Source organism: Amia ocellicauda, chromosome 2, assembly GCF_036373705.1.
Source record: "Amia ocellicauda isolate fAmiCal2 chromosome 2, fAmiCal2.hap1, whole genome shotgun sequence".
Lineage (NCBI taxonomy): Eukaryota > Metazoa > Chordata > Actinopteri > Amiiformes > Amiidae > Amia > Amia ocellicauda.
The window spans coordinates 9,102,584-9,127,886 of NC_089851.1; the positions used below are offsets into that span (position 1 = coordinate 9,102,584).

Here is a 25,303-nt window from a genome sequence, read left to right on the forward strand (position 1 = left end):
TCGCCGCCACCTCTCTGGGGAAGGGAGAAGAAGGATCCTTTTACAGAGTCTGCCAACCTGTCCAGCTCACTGCAGCCAGTGAAGAAACAGGTCTTGGCAGCCGCAGGGAGTCTACGGTACCATCGGTTTGCATCTGCTTATGCAGGAGCACTCTAGATGAATATTGCGGGAGGGGCTGGGCTAATGCGCGGGTCCGGGGTATGCTGGAGTGTCCGTGCCCGTGGAGAGAGAACTAGCCGTGCCCGTTCCCAGGACAGAGCAGAGAGGTCTAATGCCAAGGTAGAAGTTAATGCCTTGACATTAAAACATGGACTGCGTTTCCTCTAATGCATGAGAATAAAGCCAACCTAAAATCCACAGATCTAGAAGAAGCCTTGAAATATCAGTGCTGAGTAAATCTGTAGACTTTGTATTTCACCCACATCCTACAACCCCCCCACACGCACACACCAAATCTAATGGGTCTGTTAAAAACCTTCACCCTACCTTAGTATACCCCTCAATCTCCACAGCTGATCAGATCAGTTGTGATATCTGTATCGGACATTAACATAAATAATGTACTCTAAGGGTATATAGATCGCCTAATAAATGGTCTGTGTAAGTGTTAAGTTATTGATAATGTCAGTCAATGTTGATGTATATTCCTGTAGTGTACTAAGGCTGTGTGGGAATGGGAAAGACAAATTCACAGCTAACTCCAACGTCAAAGCTCTTATGTGCCGTGATAATGACTTCATCTGATTAAAGGGGAACTCCACCGAAAATCCATATTTTCTCAGGTTATTCTATAAGTAGAAACGTGTTCCGTGGAGTGAGTTTTTCATGTCCAGCTCATTCTATGTACCAGTGTTCTCCCCTTTGGAGAATGCTGTATCCTACACGGCAGTGCCTGGAATAAAATAATCATGTAAAATAATGGCCACAGTTCTGGGGGGTGAAATACACTTTTCATGACTACAAACTGATGGATCTTTCAGGGTAAAAAAACAGGTGATGGGGCCATCGAACGTGCATAAAATGCTATTTTTTGTAATGATTTTCTCCATTGACTTCCAGCAAAGCAGATCCAGTGTTTGCACCCCCGTGACATCACAGCATAATTTTTAATCTCTAATGTCTGGTACATAGAATGAGCTGGACTCGAATAACACACTCCACAGAATGCGTCTACTTATTGAATAACCTGAGAAAATGTTTTTTCGGTGGAGTTCCCCTTTATAGCTTTTCACTCGGCCGAAGATATGGCAAGGACGAAACTAGCAAAACAAAGGAAAACAAGAACCTTTATTGCCATATCGCAGCAATTGATTCCGAGCTCATGGATTGTAATGTTCAGGGACAACTAATCGAGCACAGGCCTGGCAATGAAATATCCAAATACAGAATTTTTTAATATTCATCAAGAAAATCTTCATGTCACGGTAAAAATACATAGCCCTGAAAGAGGAAACATTCATCCATCTGCATGGAAACGGAGACAGTTTAGTAATCTTATTCTGAGATTTCTAATATTGCATTTAAAAATAAACACGGCAACATAATTCTTTAAATATACAAACTGCTTTAACACTAATAATATGCATAAACAAAAGTACAGTCACAGTTGACCCCTGCAAAATATCACTGATGCAAACCCCTAATTATCCAGTTAACTCCTATAAATAGTTACAGAATATCATAGAGCTTAATTCCAAGCCAGAAGATTGTTCAAAACATGCTTATTACTTTCACAATGGGGAAGCCTAAAGAGTAAGTAAAGAAGCTTACGCATAAAGTGCATTTTATACAAAGCAATACAGTGAAAATGCAGCAAGATCAATTATTTAGACTAACAAGTGAACAGTTAAAACTGGGACCTGACCGAGATCTTGTAGACGCAGTAAAAAGCACCAACTCTTAATAGTTTGAGATCTGAAAATCTGAAATAGTTTGAAAATCTGGTGTTAATAGTCATAAAGGACATGAAGAATGATTGATCAGGAAGTGGAGTTAATGAGAAAACAATCCAATGTTGCCTTAATAGCCAGAATACCAGTACACAAATCCATGGCATGTGGTATGCCAAAATGTACGTAAACCGGGGCTCTACTTTAGGTTGGGGAAGAATACAAATCTGAGCAAGATGCATTAGTACTGAATTTAATGAGTATATAATTTATAAATGTATGTATTTTTCTTGAAATTAAGGTCTGACCTTAATTACACTCCATATTCTGTAATTCAGTTTTAGTGTAAGAGGGAATATACTACTTCCTTTGACTGTGTATGGGGGGCCTATCTACACTGAATCAGCTCTCGGATGTTGTTGGTCTCTCGCTATGCACAGCTGTGCTGATGCACCTGGGGGGACCATCACAGAGGAAAGACACATTTCTCCCCTGTGATTGAATCTTCTTCTGGCTTCTCTTTTGTGGGAGGAAATAAATGCACTACTTGCCTGTTGTTCGAGTCTTTTGCACACGGTGCCATGCCTTGAAATGGTGCTCATTGCCATCTGTCAAATACAACATAGCCTTATAATTCAGTTAATTAAATTCTGTTTGACTGGGACAAATGTATCCACGTTCTTGCCCTGAAGCACTACATTTTTCCTGCATTGACAAAAATATTTTTTAGATGTTCAATCAGTTTTGACCTTGGCCAGTAATGAACCAAATTATGATCAGTTGGGAAGGGCTTATTTACCAACTGTATTACTGATCTGAACCAATGCAGCTTGAATGACTCCAGAGATGAGACAGTGTTTTTCAGCAGTGTTGTACTGTCTTGGCTAGGGTTTATACTCTGTGTTACAAGTGCATTAAGCTTACTGCTACCTCATTGTTTCCTTTGGTACCTCAGGGGCCTGTTGCCTGTGTGGGGTTATAAAACAGTTTGGGTTGTACAAGCATATGAAGGCCTTGTCAAATATGAACTGAGCCTCTGGTATAAAAGGCATTGCAAATTGGTATAATACTTATTCTTGTTGACCCTGTACTTTTTCCATTCTTTTCCAAGAATCCACTACCGCGCTTAGTAAAATCGCTTAAACATAAAAGTCGGCGTCAAACGTACAAGTACAATGAGCTGCTGCTAGTTCTGAAATTGTGTTTACTGAAATATAGATTGTACATTCGGGATCTGTAAAGACTCCTGCAGCTTAAATGCTTCAGTGCATTTTGAAAATCTAAGCAATTGAATTGGCCTAGCTGGTGGTAGGCACCAGCAGATTGTAATACAAAATACATGAGGGTTTCCTCTATAATTTGCATCTGAAGATGGTGGTTATTTTGGGGAAATTGGTACTTGGGCTGTGATTGTATTTTATATTGTATTTAAAATATATTAACCTGATCATAAACTTCAGGGAAGAAGTAGGCCTCCTGTTTTTAGCCTGCTAATCCCAAGGTTGGAGATGGCTAACTGGCTTTTGTGGTGGCAGATAATCAAATATACCCGCACATCTGCATTTCACTTGGTACCAAATGTTGCTCTTAGTCCTGTGTTGTTGCAGGCCTTTGTTCTCGCTAAGTATTTAATTACAGGTTTGATCTTTGAGTATCTGGGGCGAAGAAAGTGCAAATCCCCAGAGTGGACTGTCTTGTAAGAGCCACACTCCCCCTGCCCTGTGCTTCTTGTTAAATCACAGTTTGCTACACTTGAACCAATTTATCCATGGCATATCCAAGCCCTGCATCTTCATGGTTGCTGAAAAATAAACAGTTAGCCAAGTAAATCTGTATTTGTCACCAGGCAGCAGAACCCAGGAGCACAGAGTGTAATGAGGAAGAAACAGACTGAAACTGACATGTTATTTTAAACTATGCTTTGCTCAAAAGATACCATTAATTGGAAGCTGTGACAAACCTGCTTTAACTTTTGAGAGGGACCTGGAGTTTCTGATTCATATGAACATGTGTGTAAAAACAATCTTCTGTAATTTCTTTTTCATTTTCAAATGAAACCATATTGAACGAAGATAATTTTGAAAGGGTGTCATCATTGGTCACATAAAAAAAAGTTTCAGCCTTAGATCAAAAAGGTGAAAAGCTCAGATCGCTGTATTCTTAGGTCGTTTCTGTTTTTAAAACTAACTTGGCTTTGAATCATGCAATTGCAAAATATATGTTTCACTGTGTCTCAGTGATTTGAAAATCCACACAATTAAATTCAGATGAGATTCTGCTCCTAATCTGGAAGAGAAGCATGCCAGTAAATTCAAAAGACATGCAAAGGCTTGTTGAGACTGTACTTTCATACCCACAGCTGGGACACTTATTTAGGTTTTTCTGTGACAGGCAACCTAAAATGTAAGCAGATTTTAAAACCAGGTAACGACATATTTGTTTTGTTTTTGTTGGTGTGGGAGGACCTTTTAAATACCTAAAGAAAAATGAGACCATATAAGGCATTTGACCTGTAGGAGAGTGTCTGCTAAGAAATAATCAAGATACATTGTGATATTTTATTCTAAATTGAATACAGTTTTGAAGATTCAAAAAGAAGATTTGAAGAGCAGACCCCCCCCAGAAATAAAACTGTCTCTTCAGTTCACACATGATAGCCAGTAATGATGTTAGAGTATAGAAATGGGACGTCTTCTCTAGTACAGTCAAAGTTGTTAGTAATTGGCTTTTAGCTACCAGGCACTGACTTGCATGAAAATGTAAATTGCTTTGTTTTTTGAATACTGAAGAGGATCAGCTGGAACTCACTGAAACAATTTGGGGCATTTGGACATTCATTTCTGGAGCAGGGTAGGATTTAAAGCTCTCCAAAGGTACATTTTGAAGTGTTCAGGAAAAAATAAAATAATTGCAAGTCATCTTCGCTCTGTGGGAGGACATGATCTTTTCTTTGTCAAGGAAAATGTTATTTGTATGGGGTGGGGTGGTGGTGAATATACCACACTTGTATTAAGTTCTTGTTGTGATAACATGAATTATGATAATTACAGTCTTGGCCAATTAAAGCCATTCTATGAATAGATGTAGGGATGCGTGAAGGCGATCTGCAGACAGTCATGCATTAACAACCTAAGTGTTTAGACAACAGGGAATAGTAATGGATCTTAAAGAGGTAGCTTGTATGTTCTACTTTCTGTATTTTAATACATGTTCAGTAGTCTATCAGTATGTCATTATTAATGTGGGCCTTGCATTGTAAATTGTTTCTAGATTTTGGTTCTATTCACAATACAGAAAAGAGGTCTGCAGTGCTACAGCTGTCCGTCATGAGACGTCATCTTGGAAGAAGCCATTTGGGTGGAATGAAATGGTAAAAGACGAATTCCAAACATGGGCATGGGACCCGTGGATCCAGACTTGGGACCAACATTAACGTTTAAGTAATTAAATAATAAAAAATAATTTGTACCGTTCCCAAAAGAGCCCTGACTGAACCAGCTGTTTCAGTGCAGCCACCTCTGAGAGGAGCGTCGTACTCCATTTGATGCACTATCCCCAGCCTCTTATATAATTGAATTAAGGAATATGACAGGCACGATTTATTTATTGTAATGTACTATGTTCAAAGCTACGCTGAAAACAGTGCTGTTTATGTACATCGTGAGGTATTTTAGATTTCTGCTTTTCCCTTGTGATAATGCAAAGAGAGTGGCCAGAAGAGCATCTCATATCCTCTGTTTCAGCACGAAGTCTCCTACATATGCAATGCATTGACTGTGCTGCCACTGCAGTACTTTTTTTCTCCTCTCTATCCCATTAAATGTATTATTGATTGTGTGCTACCAGTACAGAATGTAGGCTTCTCAAGCTGTGACTGGTGCCAGGTGAATCCTACACACAACTCCCAGACTCACCCAGTTACAAGTCTGTGTAAACCATTGACCATGGCCCCATTTGTTTTAACATGGCTTACGATGACTTCTGCGTATAATAGTTCAATCACTTAATTTCTGTGCAGTCTATTTCCATTTGCAAGTTCTGTTTGGAATTCTGTGTATCAGTTTTCTGCAGGAACAGATTTTTCAGTGTTAGTAGATGTTGACATCTTTTTAAAACCAGGCATGTAAAAACAAGATTGTGACGGTGACTTTTAAGAGATGTTCGTTTGATAAGGCTTAAATCAGGTATGTTCTATAAAGCAGAACACAAACCGACAAATTTACTTTTCTATTTACCTTTCTAGCCTTAAAAACTAGTAGGCTACATCAAACTTTGAAAAGCCTCCAGTTTTCTAATTCAGTTATTTAAAAGTGGGTGTATTTTGCTGTAAGATGTTAGTGGGGGAAAAATGAATCTATTAATATTAAACAGCCCACTTTATCAAATCTATTTAATGTTGGGCTCTTGGGTTCAATTAAGTGTGTACTAGTTTAGTAGTCTGTCATTTTGTTTTTTCCTCCAGTCTTACAGTAACTTGGCCTGACTTTTCCACATGACACCACATCCGAGGATATACCAGAATTCAATCCTATTATAAAGCAGACATGTCGGAGTCCCTATTCTTAAACACTGACTTAGAGTTGGCGTGTGTTTAAATCCACTTCCTGTCCCAAAGGGCCCCAACTGCAAACTGCCATAGTCCTTTTGTAAATATGGAATTGAACTTTGCCCTGTTTCAGTGTGTTGTCTGCTGTAATGAAAATGCATTTTAAAACACGGCAGGGCAAAATGTTTGTGTAGATAAAGGCTTAAAGATTTTATATTTATATAGTCTACCCCCTTCTTAAGTAAGTCCACTGAAGTTTTGTTTTGCCTTTTTTTACTGCAGTTGGAAAAACCATAACTGTAAATTATATCAAATTTCTGAGGTTTTTTCTTAGCTTAAAATGTCACATTACAATAACAATGTCTGATTATATAATTTCAGTTTAAATGTGTGTGACTGTATAACTCCTGAACCAGATGGGCAGCAGTGACCCTTATAGCTGAAGACACATAGTGTGCAGGCCATAAGTTATAGTGGATGGCTTTCTGCCAGATCTGTCCAAATGTGTTGGAGAACTTCAAACTTGTGGGAAATCTACCACTTGTGTGAGATCTGTACAGTTACTGTATGTAACCTGAGCTCATCTCTCAAGCTGAGACAAGAAATGTTTTGAGCATTGAAGCTTTCTTTGGCTTGCGTAAATTTCTCCTGAAAGACTGCATTATCACTGGCCGACAATTTGTCCGTATATTCACAGACGTCGCACTGTTAAAGCATTGGAACAGACAAGTCTATATGGATGCTCGCAGCTTCAGACCGATACCATTTTATAGTAGGGTCTGTACTCCAGTTGCTACCTGGCAAATTCTTAGACTTGCTTATTCAAAATAAACTCATACAACGGGTTTACATCTGTAATCGATGAATCTCATACATTTTTGGCTTTTCGATTCTTCAAAAGCCTCTCAAGACTGGTGTCAAAAAGGATAATCGTTACAGGGACTGGAGTTATAGATTATTGTATCTGTTGCATAAAGTTAAGGACCATGACAAGATGTACATCAAAAACCCTTGCTCTGTTCAACTTCAGCAAATAAACACTAATTTGTTGTTTAACAGCATTACAATGTAGTAAACCTACAAGTAAGACATTTCCAGGTGGGAGACTATTTTAACCACAAAATAAGTTAATCAAAGGTCAACAGAGATGTGTTACCGAAACAAACAAATGTATTGTAACCTTTGAGAGCAGTTCTTGCATGTTGATCTGAGCATCCATGTGGAAAAAAAGCAAACTTGTGCGCAGAATACAGCTGTGCTTGGTGAGAACTGTTTTACACAAGTAATATGGATGCTGAAAGAGGCCGTCAATTAGTGTGGGCCAGCTGTGGGATTGCATCTGTTTTTCATTTAGTTATGAAATCCACCAGGTCATTCTGAAGCTGTGTAAAAGGAGGATTGGATAAGCTACCTAGCAACCCGGTTGATTACTTCAGATTAGTCAAGATGGAATAGATGAGGCCTAAAATACTGCAAAATGTAGAGGTGGACGCTGACAGTGGCAAAGGAGGGCAGTGTGGTTAAATTGCGTGGAGAAGCCAGGCATCTGTAAATGTTTAACTCTGGATATTGAGGGGGTGGCTGACTGACAGTCTTGCTCTACCCATTTGTGTTATGAATTCTCCAGTAAGAGAGCACTTGGTTGTAAGTTATAACAAACCTGGACACGTTTTATAAGCAGACTACTACAGAAATATTGCTTTGTGTGGGATTTGGCACCACACGACAATTATCTATGGATTAGTGGGAATGTGTGGCAGATGACATCTGTTGTATAATATTTGTATTTTATTTTACTGATATACTTTGGCAACGAAATGCAGTTTCTTTAAGCTTTAAATGCTCAAATCCTGCTCACCGTTAAACGCCACTTGTTTTCCTTCCATTTCTAAATACTGTATTGGAGTCCTAATCATCTTGTTGTCACTTCCCTCCGCTGATGCAGAATAACAAGTTGGCTGTATTTTCTGCTACACTGTGCTCTTTAGGGTGCTGTACACTGCAGATAGCCTGCTATTTAGGTCACTTGATTCAGCACTGCTTTTACATTAGTTGTTCAAGTATGTGTTGATATCATCCTAAGCTAAGAACACATGAAAGGCAAACCGTCAGTGCGATTACAAGTTATTTTGTTTGTTGATTTTGCTCCTTATCTGAATTTTCCCTCTATGCTTTTCTAGTAGCAAGTTTACGAGTGATTTACCGTCCAATTGCTCAAACACTTGATTTATTACTTATTTACACACTGCCTTAAAAAAAAATACTACTTCTATATAATCTATAGTCTGATTTGTTTGAATCTGATTTTTCCCTTCCTCTCTTGTACTGAGAGGGTTGCAGATCTAGTATGACAGTTAGTACTGTGGTTGGCCTAGACTCGACAGCCGTTTTCTTGCTGTTTTGCACAGCTGCTCCCTGCCATCTGCTTTGCATACCACAGCATAATAGTGCTTCTTAAGTGGTGCATTACTAGGTATTATAACACTGTATTTAAAGAGGGTGTTTTTTTTTTTTTTTCTCATTCTCTCAAAGAGGCTTAAAACCGTTGTTTCTTTTCTTATTGTTTTAATGTCATTACAAGGACAGCATAAGAGGTAACACTGAATTGTTTGTTTGTTCGTATTTTCTGTCTGAAGTGTACCAGAAAGACGTGTATGTATTCCACTCCGGTCTTTTTGTTCCCTTTGATGCAAGTTGGTGCTTTATCATCAAAAATAAGGTGATGACTAAAATGTGATGTAGGAAGAATGACCTACAATAGGTATTGGTCACTGGTGAGCTAACACTGCATTTGTGTCTCATTCAATTGTTTTGTTTTTTTCAGACCTGCATTTTGGATCTTTTCAAGTGGATAATAATGGGATTCTTGCACCTCTGTGTTGGGATTTTTTACTTGGACCTTTGTTGGAAGGGCATTTTTAATATGAGAAAAAGGTAAGATGTGTTTAGCTATAATGGGGAATGTGGGTTTTGTTTTTTGTGGTGGCTTCCTGTCTAGCTGGACTTACTGCAAAGGAAGGGGAAGTCTCAGCAGCTGGATGGGATTGCATATTTCACAGTTCTTAGTTGACAAAGCAGCTCTATTAATAACTAACATGGAGACATTGTATTAGCAAAGCTGGCAGAGGATGGCACACTGCTCAGTACAGATGTGCAACCGAGTAAATTGCCGAGGTAAAAAGCAGTACACTTTTCTTGTGTGCTGTTCCACTTTTGTTTAACATGAATGTGTAATAGATCAGATATTAGGAATGTTGTATTGTTAGCTCCACTGGTGTCTGTACAATTGCCAGAGGGGTGGGGTTTTAGCTTTCAAAGACTCAAAGAAATCAGTTTGAGGTACGGCACAGCGTGATGTTTTTGTTTGCTGGTTTGAGCAGAATTGTACAGGACCGTGGCAGATTACAAGTTATCATACTTCTGTTTCTGACATTTCACTTTGAGAGCTATCAGATTGGTGCTTTGGCACAGCGCCCCCAGAGCTCCCCCGGTCATTGGTTTCTATTGAAAATGTTTTCATTGATTTATTCTTTGTGGTTCAAAAGGCACGAAAAGTGTTCATTACAAAAGGTAGACCGCTAAAACAAAATTGTGCAACCTCCTTACTAATTATGTAAAGGAAATCAATCTTTGTTTGAAGGAAGTACAGAGGGGATTGTTGTTACCACATTTGCTGCTAAACACATCAGTTTTTATTATCTGATGGTGTTGTAAGAGTTGCAGAGGCAGTTTTCTTACTTGTTGCAGTAGCATTACATTAAGTTGGTTGTAACAATAATGATCCATAATTAAGGCACTTGAAATGATACTGGATTTGATAGCAAGTATTCTTGAAACTTGTCATTGTCTGGAAGTGAGGACTAAATTGCTTCCCAGCATGTAAGCGAATAGAACAGTAATCATGTCTCTTACAGTATAATACATTTCCACTTAAGACACGGAAGCAGTTTTTTTTTTTTCTTACCATTTACATTAAATTGTAAAATCTGTTTTGGTTTTATCTACTTCCGATTTTGTTTATTTTTTCCCAGATGCATTTCAGTATTGTCAGGTTTATTCTATGGCATTATAGTTGTAGTGTGCATTGAAAGTTTTCTCTCCAGATCTGGTTATGTTACAAGTAAGGATGTTGAAAATCAAATGAAGACAATTTGAACAGTTCTAAAATGAATCCTGAGAGAGTCCAACAGCTGCTGAAACCTGAAATGTCAGCTGTCAGACCACACTTTCCACTGCACAAATCTGACGCAACAATTTACACGTGACGCTGTACATTTAGGGATATCTGTACTCCCCTCCCCCCTCCTTTGCTGTTATTGATGGTAAAGGTAGTCAAATGTCAACTAATTGTTTTAGTCTTTAAAAAAAAAAAAAGTAAACTAACTTTAATTCAAAGTGGATTTCATATGACAAACTTTTATTTCCATTTCCATTCTTCTCATTTTTAAGTTACACTGAAATGCTGCTTCTACCCGGGCATATCAATATTCTCTATGACTACAAAGATTATAGCAGGAGATAAGCAGAGCTATGCATAAGGAGATTGTGCATAGCTGACTGTATGTATAGCGTAAATAAAAAGGCCAGTGAGATGCTGAGAAACACCAGTTAATAATACATGAGAAATGTTTGGTTCTGCTCGGTTTACTCTGTTTTAAATAAAACAGGTGGGTCAAGCTGTACAGATGACTTTCATGAAAACCAGAATCTCTTTTAAGCAAATGGTGACTGTAAATCCAGAATTATTATTTAAACTCCTTCAGTGATTAGTGGTTAAGTGTGAATAAGCACCAGAGGAGCAGGTCTAATCACTTTTATACATAAGATTAAACCAATTACATCAGCTCTAATGAACTTCAGACATTCACTGAAGACTTAATTATATAAAGATTGTTTTCATTATTTGTATTTATATAACTATAAATCATCACTCAGTTCTGTGGTACACAGTTGGACAAATTAATTCAAGTTATTCTATTTTACAAAACCAATAATCCAGAAAAATACTATTTCAGAATCAAAAATGGAAATAATGATGCTCTTTAATTTAATTTAGGACTAGTGATCTAAATGAATAAAGCAATGAATCCAGAGAATGAAATGTTTAATTGGCTTCAAAAAACACAAATCATGTATGATTTTAAATGAGTCCAAGCAATCTACATTAAGTTTATGTTAATATTCAGGTCTAAGAGATATTAGCTAGTGGATAATCATCAATATACATTAAAACAAATGTATGCCTCAACATCACCCTGTTGGTAGAATTCCTCCCCAATATCTGTGTCCTCGAAAGCAAGTATTTGAAGCAACAGGAGGTTTTGTTATCGCTAGTCTAATATGTGCACCTCTTCAGTGGCAGTGTCAGGTGTACAAAATGTCGAGAACAGAGTTTGTCTGATAAATTTCCATTTGATCTCAAGAATGATTGGAAAAACACATGGGCAACATATAGTTCTCCTAAAGTAGCCATGTGAATCGATTTGTCTGGCATCCTTGGAAATGTCTTGCATTGCCCAGTGCTACCCTAGTGGATATGTCCCAGAGTTGTGGGGCTTGTGTGACTTATGCCTCAAGTGCAAGTCTGTACAAGATTCTGTGATTATGCAGATTTCAAATAATGGTTACAAATTCATTTTCTCCCAATACAAGCATGAAAAATGTATATAGGAGGAACAGGGAAGCTTCCCCCTTGGTGCTGAAAATCTCTGATACAGCTTCCACATGCCATTGAACTGCAAACACTGTGGGAACCCAGCAAAATGAATATATTCCCCTAGGACAGTGGTTCCCAAACCGGTCCCGGGGGACCCCCTACCCTGCTGGTTTTTGTTCCAACTGAGCTCTCAATTACTTAATTGAACCTTAATTGAAGTAACAATCTACTTAGATTTTACTTTTTAAATTGTGTAAGAAAATAGTTGTTTCTTCAATACATTTTTTAATATAATTCTATACTTAACTTAACCCCTACTGTTTAAAATAATTAAAAGTCTCTGATTTAGGAAATTATTAGTTCAATTAAGGGTTCAATTAAGTAATTGAGAGCTCGGTTGGAACAAAAACCAGCAGGGTAGAGGATCCCCCAGGACCGGTTTGGGAACCACTGCCCTAGGGAGATTGCTATATTAAATTGGAAGAAATGTATTGCAAAACAAAGTGTGTAAATATTTCTAAGTTTAAATTAACAAAATTCGCCACAGGCGAAGACTGGGTAAAGCCTTACTTTATCCAAGACTAGATTTATCTTTAAAGTTAAGCGCTTAATTTGTTTACACAAATTCAATAACTGCTCTGACATTGTGCATGAATGATGTCACGAATGTTGTTGTGATCTGTTAATAATTTCATTTGATTTACTTTTATATTTTCTGTAGACTTTCCTGTAACTCAGGTAGTGCAGATTTGGGGAAAATCATTTGTGACTTAAACTGCATAAACTGTTTTAATTGGATTGAATGCCAGTGGTTTAATTGCAATGTGAATATGGTACATTTGTTAACCATTTGTATTGTGGGGGGCGCACGATTAAATCAGTAATAGAAGATTTCTCAAAAGCGAGAAGCGGCCTAAAACGAACCGATTCTCTATCTGCTAGTGCTAGAGACGTCCAATCCACTCTCCAGTTGTGTAGTGTGTGACGTCTACTTTGACTGATCTCACTTTCAAATGACAAAGCCTTCTCGTACAACTTAATATTTGGTTGTGATTTTTGATGACTGCTTACTAGTGCAGATCCAAAACACAATGCCTGTCCTCTTGTTGGTCCCCTTGTGTGCTGATCATTCAGAGCCATTCCCCCTAGTGTAATCCACTTGATTTAAAGTCATGCTACCCTGAAGTACAGTAATGGTTAACGCATGTGAGGAAACCAACGCTGTTGCATGTGCTTTCAGTAGAGGGCGACATCTGCAAAGGTTGGGGGATAACCGAGAGCAGTGTGTGTGGCGCAGCAGCCCTGGCATCCAGTGTGTCCAGCAAAAGTGCATTTGAATAAAAGCTCGTCCTATCGAAACACGACAGTACAAACGGCCTGTGTTTTTATGCACAAGTGTAAAACTGGGGGAAATGCGCAAAAAGAGATGCACAGCATCCGCAAAAAAGAGAGGGATGCAGTGCGCGGCGCCGGGGGAGGGGCGCGCACCGCTGGGGGGCACGCGCACGTGCGCGTGCCCCCCAGCGGTGCGCGCCCCTCCCCCGGCGCCGCGGACGCGCACGTACACGGGAGCGTGTGGGGAATGGCTGGCGTGTGATCGGGGGGTTGGGCCGCCAGGAGCGAACGGAGAGTTAAAGAGTTTTTAATGTCCGCCATGTTGGCCATGGCGTATTGAACCAGGGAGAGAGAGCGGAGCGACTGAAAAAAAGAGACCGAAAGAGAGCGACCAAGATCCGGGCCTTCCCGGCTCCGTCCGCCTCGCCACTCGCATATTTTTGTACCCAATCGAACGACCCCGACGACCGGAGACGCCACAGACCACATCCATGAGAGCTCTCCCCGGGACAGTGGCGCATTTCAGGGGGATCGGATAGATTTATGCTGCAGCTCGCATCGTAAAAAATGAGTAAATTGTCGTTTCGGGCACGGGCGCTGGACGCTTCCAAGCCACTACCCGTCTTCCGCTGCGAGGACTTACCCGACCTGCACGAATATGCCTCCATTAACCGGGCCGTGCCGCAGATGCCGACAGGGATGGAGAAAGAGGAGGAATCGGTACGTTTTGCAGTTCCAGAAACCTACGTTGGGTAATATGGCCAGGTTTCGGCAATATGAGGGGCGCCCCTATCTTGTCTGCGCAAGCTTGCACAAAATGGCCGCCGTTTCTCTCTCTTGTCAGAAAGGCGGCCAGTTTAGGATTATGCTGTCGTGCTAAGTCGGGTTTGTCACCATGTGCACACGTGTAAGGTTGTAATGGTTGCAAATGGTATACTGGGGGCCGGTTGTGGCGGTTTGTTTTTCCCGGAGAGGGTTTGCAAAGCACAAAGGGGTCACGTGATTCTGCCCGAATCCGCCATTTTGTTGACTTTCTTTTTGCTTTGGGATGGGCCTTGTGTTGGTGCGCCGGCGCAGAGCCGCTGCGAGGGGGCGCCGGTGAGCCGGAGGGGCCCCTGCCTCGCCAGACACACATGGGATATTGTAAAACAAAACATGACAGCCTGAGCTGCGAGTACAGATGCAGCGTGTGTGTTGCTTTTGCGGTGTCACACGGACAGCGTCTGCCGACTTCATTCTTCTAGCTCCCACGATGACCGACAAGGAAGCACGACCTCCATTGTGCAAAAGCGCATGGGATTTGCACACAATATAGGAGTTGGTATAAGTTTCATTCCCCGGCTTGCGCTCTTCTCCAATGCTGCTTAATCTCCCATACTATTAAAACACGTGCGGCTTTGATCAACTTGCCTGTGACCATTAGGATACTTGATTTGTGCAGTGTTTCGAGTATGCACGCTTTTTGACTTCATATTGCATCCATCTGCTTTAATTGCAGGGAGCTCAATAGTGTGCATTTGCGAAATGTGCATACTATACAAGTCATGCTTTTTTTTTTTTTGCTTTTCCTCTTAGTTATGCATCATTTGTAGCTAGACGGCAAGCAGGGAATAAGGCAGAACTGTGTCGCCAGTGCAAATGCAAGCGTATTGGGGAGATGGTCAGTGCTGGGGCAGTGGAGGATGGAGATGTCTGGTGCTGTTCGTGGCAAGCATGTAGTTTGACACGCAGCTCGGTGTGCCGTGTTTGTACAGACAAGACGTGACGCAAAACAACTCTGACCCAGTTTTCATGTTGGTCCAAATTAATCGCTGTACCAAGACCCGATTCACTGTGTGGATTGATTGCGTGTGCTGGCATGGCGAGGTTGCCGGCGCACTTCAGGGGCCGGCCGGGCTGAGTTGACGCCGGAGCCGAGGCGGGCGCTGCGGATGCAACGGGAGCATCGCCACAGGCCTTCAGCTGGAGGTGGCTGGCGGATGTAGTAGTTGCTAACATTTGCAGTTGGTCTTCGGTGAGTTGAAGTGGCGGTACGCGTGTTTCTTCCACAGAGACGAGCAAAGCGAGCCTCTTGTGCGGGAAACTGCGCTCTGTGTGGCTGTGCTGGTTGACCGGGGTCTTCAGGCCGCCGCCACACGTTGAATGAGCACAACGGAGTGTCCGTTCAGTTTACCTGTCCGCTACTGCTCTGCCATGTGCTGCCAGCAGTGAGCCGCTCCTCCGTGTTTAAACATTGTAGTGCTACGTTATAGATGGAGTTGAGACTTCGCAATGATGACTAGTGAGTTTGTCACTTCCCTGTTTGTAAAACCAGTGTTTTAAATGCACTCCTCCTTGCTCACTGTAAATAGCAAGTGCATTTCCCTAGCACCTGTGAGCACTGTTTTGCTTGGGTTTTAAATGCTATTGCCCACTCCTTGTATAAGTACAAACAAAAGCTAATATGATTGAATATTGTAGCTGTACTTTTGTATTTACTTACAGTGAAGAGCTCTAACCTTTCTTGGAATTGCCAGACTTTTGTTATGGAATAAAATTGGAAGTTAAGTGTTTAAAATCCTTTCCAATTAGTTTAACATAATTGAAGATATTTTCTGCTACAGTTATGTAATTTAACTAAGGCCATTCTGAATATGTATAGTTATGCTTACCTTTTAATGTTGGGATGTTGAAAGTTTATCTTAACTTGTATAAATTGAAATGTGTCCTGAAAGAAAGGGAAATGTACCAAAAAGTGGTACTGTTCATTGCATCTGATACCAGGTAAAGAAGGGTGGGTTTGACAGTTCTATTTAACTGCAAATCAATATTTCAATCAAGAAAACACCTTTCATAAGGCTGGTTGAATAATACTTTAATGTGCTGGGACATGGTGTTTCTCAGCTGAGTTAACTTACCTTGCATCTTGTTCGATTTTGGACACATTGACTGATTTCAACCTGTACCACGCTTTCCGAGTCTAGAGACAAATGCATCTGGTGGTTTAGCAAAAGTGTAGTATACTTAAGATGTGCCCCAATGCACACATTTACTCAATATGTAGTAACTTAATGCAGGATTTTAAAACTCCTCTATCTTACCTTGCTGAACAGTAACATTTGAAATCTCCAAGGGTCCCGGGACATACTACTCATGGATGTTTTTTTTGGAAATCTGAATAGAAATATCTGCAGCTTCCTGTGTTTGACAGGTTTTCATGTTACTTTCAAGGCCTATATACACTACATAACTTGAGAATGGTATTCAAAACTGTGTTCAGCTCTGCGCATCCATACTAATGATCCCTGTCTAATTTAGTCAAAAGTTTTGCATCCATACACAATCATTTTGGTTCAATTAGTTTGGATGATAGCAGAGCTCACCATTTGTATAGGTCTAATCCCTCAGTGCACTTCAGCTTTACTCTCAGGATGTGCAATGTACTGTTGCAGGTCACACCTCAATATTCTTGCTTTATTCCCAAAATTATGAACTGTGTGGGTATAAGCTAAAATGAAAAGCAGTATTGGCAACAAGTGAGAAGTATTAGATTAAGATTTGCTCAATGTTTGTGTAATGCAATGATAACAATAGCTCTTTATTCTGAGATGTATTTGTGCGTGTGTTTAAATATGCAAGTATACACACCTACAATACTATTGTGATTACAATTGTGGAATCTATCAATTTCTTACATGCATGACATTACATCTGGTTCCTATTTAGTCCACACCTATATTCTTAAATACTAGAATCTCAGATCTAGTGCACCATGTCACTTATTCTATTAAACTGACATTGTACAGCTTATTGGGTGTTTTAAGGAATGCTATTTAAATTCAATAGGGTGAGGAGGCTGATGGCCTGTGATAAACCTGGAATACATTCAAAATTTGAAACACATTTTCCAGCGTTATTAACTTGATTCTTGAAGCTTGATTTGTTTACAGAAGCTTCATGTTTTATCACTAATGAAAAGGCGATGGGGAAACTTTATTGAAATGTACATTATCTGTTTATACTCTATTGGTGCTTATAAAATAGATTCAAACTACATACACTATTATGGGAATAAATACACACATCCCTACCATTGCTTGATTTGATGATCATTGCAATGATTACTCTCTGCTGACAATTTTGTGTTTTTTGCATTTTAGTAGCTTAAAGTGTACATCCGATAACATGCATCTTTGCAGGATACAACTAGTAGAAGGTTTTGGGATATTGGATACCAAGTGCAACAAGTTTATTATTGACTTCACTCATCCTTAGCAGCACTAACTGATACAATCTAATTTGGAGCTGGACTCTGGGTCTGGTTTCTGGAGTTAAACACTAATGTAGATGGAAACCATTTTTACCACTTACCGCAGCATAAAGGCAGCTAATGTGGTATAAATGCTTAGCGTCAACGGGGCCAAAAATAAACACGCCATTAAACCGTTTAAATGAAAACTGATTTAAATTGTCAAAAAAGCTAAATCGGGATCAGTTTTAACTTATGCAATGCAGTCTGCAACCCCCCCCCCCCCTCCGTTTTGTTTTCTTAATAAAAGATCCCACTCCAGCTAACTGATTTGATTTTGACATCATTCATTGCAAGTCCAAAGATCAGGCTTTCAGATAAATACTGCATGATGAAATTTCCACATTTGCAACAGCTGTTTTTTTATTTTTATTTCTTGCAAATGCCCCATTAGCAAGAGACTAGAGCTGGACTGATATGGTTTTTTGGGGTCCAATACCAATAATTGGGAAGCTAAATTTCCTGATTTCCCAATGTATCTGCCCATATTTCCTTTTATTTCTGTTAGAATGCAAAACAGACATTTTCAAATTCTTTAAATTTGTACATAATAAACTTAACATGAATATCATGAATAACCACAAATCAAACATTGTAATAATAAATTAAATACATTAGAATACGGGATGTGCATGTTTTATACATTAGAGCAAATAAGATAGTGTTAAGTGCTGGTCTAGCTTATATTGGCATTTTACAGGCGTCAGGTTCTCTCGGGTTCACAAGTCCTCCGTGCTGAATACTGCCAATACAACAGTGGCAGCTTATAGTTCAGGCAGCACAGCTGCATTTGTTTAAAAAAAAATATATGTATTTAAAAATGCCCTCGAAAGTGTAACTTATTGAATACGTTTGTTAAATATATTGCAATATGAATCAAAGCCAAAACACGATGTGGGATTTGAAATAGTTTTATAAATAGAAATGTATAGTTTCAGTTGTATCCTACATTGTCTGAGAGATGTTTTCCACTCATTTTCTTTAGATGTTTTACTGTGATCTGAGCTTGCTGATCATTTGGAGACTTTTTGCTGATATCCAGTCAACATCTTCAGTGAACATTTACTGTTTATTTTTTAATTGCTATTGTGAATTTTGAAAAGCTATTTTAATTATCTTTTCAATAAAAATGTGCCTCTATGCCACAGTATACGGTAATCTTAGTCTTAGTCTTAAGAAAGTAAACCATCAAACCATGGATACACAAATGTAGCACATCTTTCAAAAATACTTTCTATTGGTAATGAGGGTTTGAGTTTTAGTAAAACGCACGTTTATTGGTTCATGAGCCCAGTGTTTTTCTATGGGTGTTTTTGTTTCACCACGGCACTCAGCAGTGTGTGCGCGGCGTCACTGTGCATGAGATTCACTGCAGAATGTAAAACCAAATAAACATGTATGTATTTATTTATTTTTATAAGTAAGTATGCTTTCGATACATGTTCTTATTATAACTTGCTCCTTAGCTTTATTTCACTTGCCTTATTCCTTGTTCTTTGTGTTTTTTCTAATTTGAATCCTCTACATTGTTAGAAGATTAGAAGTCTGTATCATGTGGACTTGGTATACTTGTTCTGAATGTTTTTTGCTTCAGCAAATCAGAACTTGTAAATTGTGCTAAGAACATATTCAACTCCCTTTCAGACCAATATGATATATATCATTTAAAATCTAGATGTAGGCTATAACATGTACCATCTCAAACTACAAAATGCCCCCCCTCCCCCCCCCAATATACACCACACTGGCAGTTGAAAAAGTTTATAGTACACAGACATGCATCATTACAATGTTTTATAGCAGTTCAGATTGCTCTTTTACAAGGTAAATGGAAAGAGGATAATTGTTGTTATCAAAACAGTGTATACAGTGAGGGGAAAAAAGTATTTGATCCCCTGCTGTTTTTGTACGTTTGCCCACTGACAAAGAAATGATCAGTCTATAATTGTAATGGTAGGTGTATTTTAACAGTGAGAGACAGAATAACAACAAAAAAATCCAGAAGAACGCATTTCAAAAAAGTTATAAATTGATTTGCATGTTAATGAGGGAAATAAGTATTTGATCCCCTATCAATCAGCAAGCTTTCTGGCTCCCAGGTGTCTTTTATACAGGTAACGAGCTGAGATTAGGAGCACTCTCTTAAAGGGAGTGCTCCTAATCTCAGCTTGTTACCTGTATAAAAGACACCTGGGAGCCAGAAGCTATCAATCAATCAGTTTCCAAACTCTCCACCATGGCCAAGACCAAAGAGTTGTCCAAGGATGTCAGGAACAAGATTGTAGACCTACATGGGCTGGAATGGGCTACAAGGCCATCGCCAAGCAGCTTGGTGAGAAGGTGGTAACACACTATGCCGTGAAGGACTGAAATCCTGCAGCGCCCGCAAGGTCCCCCTGCTCAAGAAAGCACATGTACCGGCCTGTCTGAAGTTTGCCAATGAACATCTGAATGATTCAGAGGAGAACTGGGTGAAAGTGTTGTGGTCAGATGAGACCAAAATCAAGCTCTTTGGCATCAACTCAACTCGCTGTGTTTGGAGGAGGAGGAATGACCCCAAGAACACCATCCCCACCATCAAACGTGGAGGTGGAAACATTATGCTTTGGGGGCGTTTTTCTGCTAAGGGGACAGGACAACTGCACCGCATCAAAGGGACGATGGACGGGGCCATGTACCGTCAAATCTTGGGTGAGAACCTCCTTCCCTCAGCCAGGGCATTGAAAATGGGTCATGGATGGGTATTCCAGCATGACAATGACCCAAAACACACAGCCAAGGCAACAAAGGAGTGGCTTAAGAAGAAGCACATTAAGGTCCTGGAGTGGCCTAGCCAGTCTCCAGACCTTAATCCCATAGAAAATCTGTGGAGGGAGCTGAAGGTTCGAGTTGCCAAACGTCAGCCTCGAAACCTTAATGACTTGGAGAGGATCTGCAAAGAGGAGTGGGACAAAATCCCTCCTGAGATGTGTGCAAACCTGGTGGCCAACTACAAGAAACGTCTGACCTCTGTGATTGCCAACAAGGGTTTTGCCACCAAGTACTAAGTTGAAGGGGTCAAATACTTATTTCCCTCATTAACATGCAAATCAATTTATAACTTTTTTGAAATGCGTTTTTCTGGATTTTTTTGTTGTTATTCTGTCTCGCACTGTTAAAATACACCTACCATTAAAATTATAGACTGATCATTTCTTTGTCAGTGGGCAAACGTACAAAATCAGCAGGGGATCAAATACTTTTTTCCCTCACTGTATATTGTGCTGAGGTTATAGGTGCAACAAAAATTTGATACTAACAGTTAACTGGACACATTTACACCTAGCTGGCCCGTCCCAGGTCTGTTCCACAAGCCCTGTGGGTACAAATTGCCTCGTGTTCCACTTGGAGAAATGCTGGCACGACTGCACTCAAGACATTTACTTCCACTATGATCATACATTTTATGGATGCTTTAGACATGGTTTTAAGTTTAATGTCAAGTACAGTTCTGTACAGTTCTGTGCAGGCCAGCCAGCAAATACCTACCAGCTTATCAGATTTATATACATTTGAGTTGTAAAGCCTGCCTCAATTAAAATTAATAGAAGCAGTAGTGGCTTCTCAAGATTGAACTGTATATCTACTTAACCCCATATGACAATGATTAAGTACAGCTACCACACATTTTGGACATGGTTTCTGGTAGTATTGACTGCAAAATCCAAAGCTGACCTCGTAACCTTGGTTTTCCACAAACATTATCATATGTGATAATTGGTATAAATGGTCCAATAGAAAACAAATCAAAGTACCATCTGCTTCATCCACACAACAATTATATCTCATCCACCTTTGCACGGCACCTTGCTAAACATGCTGGTGTTTTATTTGGGGTGTAGGGTTCTGGAAGGTGCAGTGTAAGCAATTATTCCTTGGCATGTCCATTATAAGAGTTAAGTAGGAATTTTGGCGGCGGTCAATTTTCCAAATTCAGTATTGTTTATAGTTCCCTGAATTCAAATGCTTTAGTTCCTGCAACATTGCATGCACCTGTTGGACGGTGCAGTTTGTTGTATTAGGTTTTTAGTATTAGGAAGTTGGGTATTAGGAACTAGGATTTCAGTACTAGAATAATTGTAACTGAAATTGTAACTGAAGATCTGGAATCTATATCAAACCAGCTGGGGTTTGAGCAGCCATTGCACTCAGGAAAATAAAAGGGCTTTGTGAATGGGAGAGAAGTCAGCAGTTCCTTTTTAAGGGGTAGTTCCCTTTGGCACTTTCTATTTTTAAGCTTTCTCTCAAGTCACTGAGAACTAGCTTGGGATTTTAGCCTCAAGAGTACTGAGTAGCAGTGGCTTTTTACATGCTTGACAGTACCTTTCACAACTTATTTACAAAGACCTATGTTGGTTATGGCTGGTTACACTTCTAAAACCTTCTGGTTTTTGTTTGAAAATATTTAACCAAAAAATATCAAAAGCATGAATTGTTTAAATACCGTATTAATCAAAGTGCTGTCAAATTGTATAATCCAGCTGTACCATTTTAAAATAATTTGTGATGCAACCTCTGCCATTACTTTTTACCAGCATATATACACAGCCAATGTTCAATATCAGTGGTAAAGGGAAGAAGCAGAGCGACCTATGGCGTGTGACTTCTCAAAGTATGGCTTTCATGCCTTTTTCAGAGTTGTAATTAAATGGTAATGGTGTGTTCCCAAGTGGCTCAGCGGGTAAAAGCTTCCCCCAGAAGTACAGGTTGAGCTCTATAAAGTCAAGACGCTACTGATTGGAGTGTGAACCCTTGCTTCAGTTGACTGTGACCAGGTTTCTTTATGAGGTAGCTACAACTTGCCAAGCAGCAAATGGCTGGGATGCAGTGGACTCTTCAATCAGCCAAGGCTGCTTTGGCTCCCTCGACTTGCAGCACAGTAGTGAACCCTTGGCTTTCTGGCCACCTGAGACTTGCAGTGGAGTGATTGTGGGCTGACCTGTGCAGTGTGGAAAAGGTGGAAAGGAGCACCAGACTTTTTATTTTAGGATATATACCTCATGGATATTCATGATTAACTTTCGTGGATTTGTAGCATAGGAAATTAAAAAATAACTGCTTGTTCATTTTTCAGAACAAAATTGGGTATTGTAGTTAATGGTATAAAATTATTATAGTTTTGTAATTGTGCCTAGTTTTGCATGTAAATAGCATAGGTTTCTGCTGTGCAATAAATGGGAATGTTTGAACCTGGAGATCTGAAGGTTGAAAGGGGCTCATTGGAACAGGCATAAAGGAACTGACCCATTGATTATTAGATGTCTGCTTTGCACTGCTGAAAAAGGGACAGTCCCAACTTTTAAAACTAAGTGACCGTGGCATTTTATCTTACTTAGGGCTGTGATTTGTTTGAAGTGACAGTCTAAAGAATAGTCTAGGCTTATTGACTTGCTTATATTATACAAGTAATTTGCAGAAACAGTCTGTATTAGTTGAAATGGTTTTACACAATCCACAGAAAAATAACTACCTCATTTGTTTTCTGTGTTCAGAGTGAAATGCAATGTAAACAGGTGTCATGTCATGACAAATTGAGTTTACATTGATAAGTTTTGTTGATTTCTTTTTGATATTAAACACTGTATGTGAGGAATACAAAGATCCTTGATATTCTCTTCTACTATGAGGTGAAATGTGTTATTGAACAGAGATTTGTAGCAGCAACACTTTTGAACTGCATGGCTCCCAGCTCTGCTCTGACCAGTGAGTGGCTGCTTGTTGGGGTAAAATTGCCCCCTGTGTATTGTATATCCCCACTGTATAACTGTTAGAAAATATAGGAAACTTTCCAGTAAGTTACTAGTTAGGAACTGTGAGTTATTCATATCTTTACTTATTATCTTTGTCTTATACATACTGCTGAAAAAGCTTGCAGAACTGCTTGTAATCCTTGCAGCTGTGGCAAACACAAAACCTGTTGTTTGTACCAGCTCCAATTAAATCAACTATAAAATACTTTTTTGAAAGTATCACTAATTTTATTTAATGCTCTAAATTCATCTAATGTTTGAAAGCCATGAAGAATAAAAACTGAAACGGCCATTCAGGCTAAAATCAAATGTAAAATGGACAGATGTAATAAACTTAACTTTCTTTATTCCTGGAGGATTGTGTTGTATTGGAAAACTTAGAAACGCAGTCTGAGATCCTTATGCCACTCAGGTAACCATGCACTCTGCATTTTAATCAGCTAATGCATAGACATCCTTAAATGATCACATTGCAAAGTTCACAGCTACCCCAGTGAATTCTGAAAAATCTTAGTTTTCATCTTTTTCCTGCTTAGAAACAAAGATGTATTCTTTGGCATTTAAATGTACCAGGAGTATAAGTAGTTATTTATTAGCAGATGCCCTTTTCCAGAGTGGCTTACAAAATAGTGCAGTAATGTACAGATCAAAACATAATCCATCAATTTATAGGAAAGTATACCGTTAATACAAAATACAAGTCCTACATCCTAGATTGTAATGGTTAATAAATGCAGACAAGATGTGAAGTAAGAGTTAAGGGGAAGCAAGTTGGCGGGAACTGCTTCTGCCTTAAGACTAACGACAAATACACTTAAGAGCGGAGCACCTGAAACCCAAGGACTGTTCATTTACAGTAATCTTACAGGAAATGATGCATGTCCCCATCAAAAACACTAATTTAACTGTAGTTTAAGTTAATTTAGAAAATGTTTTAACAACTTAAAACTGTGTTTGTTTTGTTTGGTTTTTTCTCTGTTCACATGAGTCTGTTCAGCTCCCCGGCACCGTTTAGTATCTCTGAAGTTTGTATTGTTGAACTGTTGCTAATTGTTAGTTAGAACATTCTCTAGTTTGTAGCAACACTTAATCTTAACGAGGCCACAAATGCTGTTTGTTTATAATTTGTATGGAAGTGTATGTGCCAGTGTTCATTAAAAGGCAATCACACCAGAAGGTGCTTGTGTGTGTTAGACACCTAGTCACATTTGTGGTAAATGAGGGGAGGTGTTATTTTATGTTCAACCATGTCCATAAGTATACACAGGAAATCATCTACACAGACTTGAGTTAAATGTAAACATTTTAATCTTTTGTGAAAGCACAATGCTTACATTGCTTTTCTGTGATGTATTCACTGCCTGTTTTGTAGTACTGTACATTTACAAGCTTACAATACCTCAAAGGGCGGTGAGGTTGTAAACCTTCCTTTTCATTCTGAATAGTTGTGCCTTGTTTTTAAATGGAATTCCAGACCATTCCATCAAATACTCTACAAAAACAAGATCTTAAGAACTTTCTTTAGTAGGTCTCGCTAAATTGCACCATAACCAAGTAACATGTGATTCTCTGCAACAATGTAAGTGAAATATACAGCATTATTAATTTGTCTCCTTGTAGCCAAAGGTCTCTCGCACTGTATTCTGAAGTTCTACCATCCTATTGAAACTGTTCCACATTTGGCCTTGTCCTCTCTTTATACAATATTAACGGCAAAACTTCACTTTGTAACATTATATTGAGAATGTTCTTCTTTCAGAGGAATTCTGCACAAAGCCTTGCAGGAGCATTATAATTGTA

The 25,303-nt window shown here is 39.3% G+C and overlaps 1 protein-coding gene across 4 annotated transcripts in view; it reads left to right on the forward strand.

Annotated features, from left to right (window-relative positions):
- The window catches only part of LOC136763613 (enhancer of polycomb homolog 1), a 54,851-nt gene that overhangs the window by 2,951 nt on the left and 26,597 nt on the right, over positions 1-25,303 (forward strand). Inside the window, exon 2 of one of the 4 annotated variants that reach the window (XM_066717756.1) lies at positions 9,260-9,369. Coding sequence is in view for 3 of the 4 variants with exons in the window: in XM_066717741.1 (XP_066573838.1) it covers positions 13,994-14,146 (153 nt within the window). In the remaining variant the exon portion in view is untranslated. Of the gene's footprint in view, positions 1-9,259; positions 9,370-13,675; positions 14,147-14,704; positions 14,744-25,303 lie in introns of those variants that run through there. The other 3 variants (XM_066717741.1, XM_066717731.1, XM_066717748.1) reach the window with 3 other exon arrangements.